We start from the raw sequence: 6424 nt of genomic DNA on the forward strand, positions 1-6424 counted from the left end.
GAGATCCGCCGCAATCAATGAGTGAGATGAAGCACCGCTCCACCAAAGAATCCATCCTCTGGTCCCTTGATCACGTGTGCATCTCCAAGAATGACGCCCCAAAGAGGGGAATGGCACTAGAGCACCGCCATCATCCAATCATCCGATCTAGGATTTCCCCCGAAGGTAGCAGAGAGTGGCCTTGAACTTCTCCACGGTGATGCCTTCAAGAAGGGAATGATGCAGATAGTGCCGCCACCGCCGGCCTTAGCAGTAGCCGAAAGCAAGTTTTCATCCAGATCTGTTCGAAGGAATCCAACTCTTGTGCGCGGCCGCCGCCACCACCAGGCTAAGCTCCAGCCGCCGCTGGCACCTCCATGATGCTCAGAGACCGCGAGACTCGCCGCCACCATGCCTGGGCCGTCGGCCGCCGCTGCCAACACCAACCCCCACCATCCACCGGATCTGGGAAAGGATCCCAGATCCACATCCCCCGCCACCCACCACCACAGAGGGGAGGAGGCGGCGCCAGCGAAGGATGCCGAGAGGGGGAGAAGGAGCCGAGGCAGGACCGGGCCGACGCCCGGCGCCACCAAGCAGAGGGGAACGCCCTGGAGAGTCTCTAACTGTGTGTGGGAGAGAGTCCCCCCCCCACCCCCGCGCCGCCAACGCCACACGGCCTTTGGCCGGCGACGCCCCAGGCGGCGGTGAGGGAGGCGAAAGGGGCGACGGGGGCGGCGGTAGGGTTTTCCTCCAGGGGGCGCCCGCAGGAGCGCCTCGGGGAGGGAGGGATAATAGTCTGTCAACAATAATAGCCACGAACAGTCGGTCATGCAGACGATCATTAATAACATTTATATCAGCCCGTTACAATACCCCTTTCTGGTGCACTGTTTATAAGTCGAGTAGGGCAATGGACTGAGGGTTGAACTCTCATATTGTAACCTATGCCAAGAGCAAAAACACAATATTGGAGTAAGGTATTACCTCCCGCTGAGGGCCTAAACCTGTATAATCCCTTGAGCGTACTCTTATCCGCACCGATCGGTAGATATGATTGTATCTACATTATAGCCCCGTAGTATTGTCAGGACTATATGCATGACAAAGAATATATGTACTTATGATTTCTTACAAACGATTTGTCATCCTCTTTGGAGAAGTATCTACGTGGTGTCAGGAGGGAAACCAGTTCATTCTTTGAATCCTTGCAAGACATGATTATAGAGCTGGCCTAAACAGAAAAATCGCTGTATATACTTGCTAACTGACATGTAATTTTGTCACGACAGCAGCTGGGCAACCGTGGAACCAGCCCGGCGAGACTGAAGCTTCTTGAGGTACTCCACCGCCGTGTCAACGTCCGGCACCACCTCCTTGGCCGTATCAGTCTCCCCAAACCGCTCCACCCACGCGGCCAAGAGCGGAGCCCTGCCGACCTCAACGACCACGACGCCGAACATCTTCCGCAGCACCTCGAACCAGAGCAACTGCGAGCCGACGACGAGATCTAGGTACCCGACGGAGTCGCCGGCGAAGAAGGCCTTACCGTTCGAGCACGTCCCGAACGCCTCCTCCAACTGGCCGATAGCCGCGAGCGTGTCGCCGACCTTCTCCGCCCTCTCCTCCTCCGTCTCCGCCCACATGATGCCTACCCACGCCGGCAAGAGCTGCAAGACACCACCACGGCCATGAAACCCGGCTCAAGCTCAAAACACCACGGCAGGAAAAGTTGGGGCAACAACACACGCGCGAGCACCTTGCTGTCGGCGTAGGCGGCCCAGAAGCGAGCGGCGGCGCGGTCGTAGGGGTCGGCGGGGAGGATCGAGGGGCCCGCGGCCGCCCAGGCCTCGTCGACGTACTGCACGATGGCCAGCGACTCGCAGACGGGTCTGCCGTCGTGGATGAGCACCGGGACCTTCATGTGCACCGGGTTGGACTTGCGGAGGAGCTCGCCCTTGGTGAACAGGTCCTGCTCCACGTACTCGTAGCCGACGCCTTTCATCTGCAGCGCCATGCGTACACGGATCACGAACGGGCTCACCGTCAAGCCGAGCAGCTTCAGACCTCCTTCGGCTGCCATTGTTTCGTTCGCCGTCTTTTTTTTTCTCCCCTGCTCTATCAGTGCAACACTGATAGACACCGTATTCTTCACATTTGTTTGTATACCTCCGTGCGTCATCAGTGACGCGGTTGGCAGTCAAAGTACACTAGTTAGTCCACCTTTTTTCCATGAGATGACGGTGACATATTGTTTACGCTCAGCATTATGCACCTCGAGATTCTTCTCGCACGCGTGGATGGCTTGGCTCTGCAGCTTGTTGCCGGCCCTGTCGGTTTGTCCATAGAAACACAGGGTGAGAACAATGGCTAATCGCAGATGTGAAGCTGGTTAGCGACGGGTGGTGAGTCCGTTCGCGGAAGAAAAGTGAAAATTAGTGACATGCAATCACCAACTTCTCTCACACAATTCCGTGGAGAAGTGTTGACCAATTGCTACGTTCAAATGCATGATACGTCACCGGTGATGCAAATAGTAGACACACAAGTAATCAAGTACGCTTCCCATGGCTGCAAGCCTGCAACTTCCCATTTCCTTCTAGGAATACTACCCGCTATATAAACATCCAAAAACGATGTTGTTCTCGCATTGATTTCAGCACATTGAACCACGGAAGAACAGAGAGACGGAAGACAACAATGGCAGCTCAAGGAGACCTGAAGTTGCTAGGCTTGTCGGTGAGCCCATTCGTAGTTCGTGTTCGCATGGCGCTCCACATGAAGGGCTTGAGCTACGAGTATATCAAACAGGACCTCTTCAACAAGAGTGAGCTCCTCCTCAAGTCCAACCCGGTGGAGAAGAAGGTGCCCGTACTCATCCACGATGGCAAGACCGTACTCGATTCTTCGGTCATCGTGCAGTACATCGACGAAGTCTGGGCCGCCATGGGGCCGTCGATCCTCCCTGTCGACCCCTACGAGCGCGCCACCGCCCGCTTCTGGGCCGCCTACGTCGACGACAAAGTTTGCGTGTTCTCATACCTCTGTTCAGTCTTCCTTGTCTTCTCAATTCTACCTACGTCGACGACAAGGTTTGTGTCTTCCTCACCTATGCTGACAAATTGTCACACGGTCTTCCTTGTAGCTATTCTCCGCTTATGTCGGTGTTAATAAAGCAGTGACGGAGGTGGAGAGGATGGAGAAGGTTAGCGAGACGCTTGCGGTGCTAGAGCAACTTGAGGAGGCATTTGCCAAGCATTCCAACGGAAAGGGCTTCTTCGCCGGGGACTCCATCGGGTACCTTGACCTCGCAGTAGGATGCCACTTGCACTGGCTCAAGGCGCAGTGTAAGATGTTCGGCGTGGTGTTCCTCGACGCCGGCAAGACTCCGCTCTTAGCGACCTGGGCGAAACGGTTCACTGAGACCGATGCGGCGAAGGAGGTGGTACCTGACACAGACGTGGTGATGGAGTATGCTAAGAAGCGCCAGGCTTATCGTGTTGCTGTTGCTGCGGCGGCAGCGAGTGCCAAGTGAAACGCTTCAGACCAATGCGACCGAGTATCGACTACCCAAGCATAGCGAAATCAAGCTGATCACTTATGTACGTATATATGTATTTGGGAGTTTAGTTTCCATCAAGTCTCCGCACGCACTGAACACTTGCTCTAAACAACAATGCTTTGTGAGGGTATAAGAGTGTATCATATGTTAAATAACTTATGTTGGAGGGAGCCTCCTAGCGCAATGACAAGTGAGTTATGTTTTCATTCATGTCATCTAGGTTCAAATCTGTCCACCTACCTAGTAACTGAAGTTAAATGGTTCAAATCATGCCATCTAGATTTTCAAGACTATGTTTTGCCTCCTGAGAACCGATGTGCTATTATGCTTTTGGTGCCCAGTATCAATTCTGTCCGGTTGTCGACCATTTCCTTGGCCTAGAATATCCTTGATAACTGTAAGATGGGTTATGTAAGATGGGTTATGCCCCTTACACTTCGGACCCGCCCCCAAAAAAAGAAAAGAATTAAAATAGACCATCTCTCTCCGAAGCCAAGTGACACATATGGAACACACCAATAAAAAAAAGATAATATATCTCTCTTTCTCAAAAGGATTCCGAGCGGCCGCCGACGAGGGGGTGACTCGACAAGGGCTTCTGGTAGAAAATCAGAGGACGCGTTAGTTCTAAGAGAGGGAATTGCATAAACCGAAATACCACATAACATATTGGTGTAAGTCATTGCGGTTAGGTCTATTTCAATATTGAGGTACGCTGATGTAATTTTTAAAGGTTGGGCCTCGCTTGTAAGTGCACGCGTGACAAAATACCTAAACATGACCGTCGGGCAAGTAAAACTATCAATATCTCCCAAACCTTTGGTCCAACTGAGCTTAAATTTCTTTTCCATATAGTATTGAGTACATGTATAATTTAGTGAATCTTTTTTCACATCGTTTCAGCACATACACCTAGGTATTTTAGAGCAAGGAAATGGTCAAGGGCATTTCACCGGACGAAACCATGACGAAAAGACAAAATTGTAAAAACATATAATCTTTCAATGGCAAAATTGAGTAACCTAAAACCCAAAAAACAAACCCCACTAATGTGACAAAGCCAAGGACAGAAATGTAAATGTGCCTTGAAAAACAGAGGAGGAGCTGTCACAACGACCACACAAGTTTTCAAATGTAAATGTAAATGTGCCTTGAAAAACAGAGGAGGAGCTGTCACAAGGACAGAAATGTAAATGTAAATGTGCCTTGAAAAACCCCACACAAGCTTGCATGTGATGTGTTCCTGAGAAACGTCGCCATTATTATTCGAGAAAAAGAAACAGAAACGTGGCCATTTTAGTAATTCCAGCTAATTCCACACTTGGCCATTTTCTCCTTGCATGCACCACCCACCCACCATGTCACCATGCCGCTTTATTGGGTGCTTGCAGCAGCCGCGGCGGAAAGCCGGGCCTGTATTGCCCCGGCGTACTCAACCACCCTGTCGACGTCCTGGAAGACCGCCTTGGCGGCGTCGAGCTCGCTAATGCGCTCCATCCATGCCGCCAGCAGCGGGGCCTTGCCGGCGTCTATTAACTTGTCGCCGGAGAGCCTCTCGGTGGCGCGCACCCACGGCACCATGCTGCCGAGCAGGACGTCAACGTACCCGACGCAGTCGCCGCCGAAGAAGCCCTTCCCCTTGGAGCACTCCCTGAGGCCATCCTCCAGAGGACCCAGCGCCGCCGCCGTCTGCCTCGTCCACTCGGCCCTCTCCTCGTCGGTCTTCACCCTGAACACCTTCCCCCACGGCGCCAGCAGCTTGTCCTCGACGTAGGCGGCCCAGAATCGCGCGACGGCGCGCTCGTAGGGGTCAGCGGGGAGGAGGGGCGGGCCGACGCCGGCGAAGGCCTCGTCGATGTACTGGAGGATGACCTGGGACTCGCAGACGGGCTTGCCGTTGTGGATGAGGATCGGGACTGTCTTGTGCACCGGGTTGGAGCGGAGGAAGAGCTCGCTCTTGCTGGCGAGGTCCTCCTCGACGTACTCGTAGCTCACGCCCTTGAGGTGGAGCGCGAGCTGCACCCTGACCACGTATGGGCTCGCCCACATGCCCAGCAGCTTCAGCTCGTCTCCTCCGTTGGCCATTTTCTGCCGTGGGTGTGCCTGAAGGTTCCGTGGGATTCTGTGGTTAGTGTGGAGTGCGGAATATATAAAAGATCGATGCGTCATCCATGATGCTTGTGCCGACGACTTTTCTCCCCAGCATGTGCTCACGCTCTCGTACATGACCTGTGTTTTCTTGCACAATGGTGCTCAGCCACGTTTCAGATTCCATCCCTACATTTTCTTTTCATGTCGAGATTGATCTTTTTTCATCCTGCATGTTTATAGTGAAGTGAACATGATTGCATGGTGAGATGATATGGCATGCTTGTGTGATGATATGGTAGTGAGGATAAGCCATTTCTCATACATCAATACATGTTGTGTGATGATATGGCATGCTTGCATGTTGAGATAAATATTTAGTGAGACTAGTTATTTAGATATAGAAGATGTCTTCACTCCAACCATGAGAGCAACCATTGCTAGGGTTTCTGCTGCCTCCTACCGCGTAGCCGCCGGTCTGTCGCATCTCATGTGGCCTTAGAGCCATGAAGATGCCGTAGATCCTAGTTTTTGCCGGCGAGAGAGCTCTGTTTTTAGATGTTTTTTTAGTTTTGGTAGGGTTTGTGTCCTGCTTAGGAAGCTATGACGACAATGGCTTTCTGAAGATGGAATAAGATTCTTTCCACCTAGCTCCCGTTCCGATGGTGCTTCTAGCATCGTCGAAAGGTGTGTGTGGAGATTTATCTTCGACGGATCTCAAGGATTAGGTCGGTGTTGGTCTTCGGTGGATCCACTTGGATATGATCTTCATGCGTCTACATTCGTGTGTATACA

The 6424-nt window shown here is 52.4% G+C and overlaps 3 protein-coding genes across 3 annotated transcripts; 1 reads left to right on the top strand and 2 right to left on the bottom strand.

Annotated features, from left to right (window-relative positions):
• Window positions 1–865: 865 nt before the first annotated feature.
• On the bottom strand, window positions 866–2096 carry LOC119272361 (probable glutathione S-transferase GSTU6). The gene is made up of 2 exons (XM_037553868.1): window positions 1739–2096; window positions 866–1649 (listed from the first exon to the last, which is right to left on the bottom strand). Exons 1-2 carry the CDS (start codon window positions 2060–2062, stop codon window positions 1263–1265), a joined length of 711 nt encoding a protein of 236 aa, XP_037409765.1. The 5' UTR covers window positions 2063–2096; the 3' UTR covers window positions 866–1262.
• A 518-nt stretch (window positions 2097–2614) lies between these two features.
• On the top strand, window positions 2615–3747 carry LOC119272350 (probable glutathione S-transferase GSTU6). Its single transcript, XM_037553859.1, has 2 exons — window positions 2615–3003; window positions 3125–3747. Exons 1-2 carry the CDS (start codon window positions 2680–2682, stop codon window positions 3512–3514), a joined length of 714 nt encoding a protein of 237 aa, XP_037409756.1. The 5' UTR covers window positions 2615–2679; the 3' UTR covers window positions 3515–3747.
• An 899-nt stretch (window positions 3748–4646) lies between these two features.
• On the bottom strand, window positions 4647–5673 carry LOC119272339 (probable glutathione S-transferase GSTU6). The gene has a single exon (XM_037553850.1). It carries the CDS (start codon window positions 5624–5626, stop codon window positions 4916–4918), a length of 711 nt encoding a protein of 236 aa, XP_037409747.1. The 5' UTR covers window positions 5627–5673; the 3' UTR covers window positions 4647–4915.
• Window positions 5674–6424: the final 751 nt, after the last annotated feature.

The sequence above is a fragment of the Triticum dicoccoides genome, chromosome 1A (genome assembly GCF_002162155.2).
Source record: "Triticum dicoccoides isolate Atlit2015 ecotype Zavitan chromosome 1A, WEW_v2.0, whole genome shotgun sequence".
NCBI classification, from domain to species: domain Eukaryota; kingdom Viridiplantae; phylum Streptophyta; class Magnoliopsida; order Poales; family Poaceae; genus Triticum; species Triticum dicoccoides.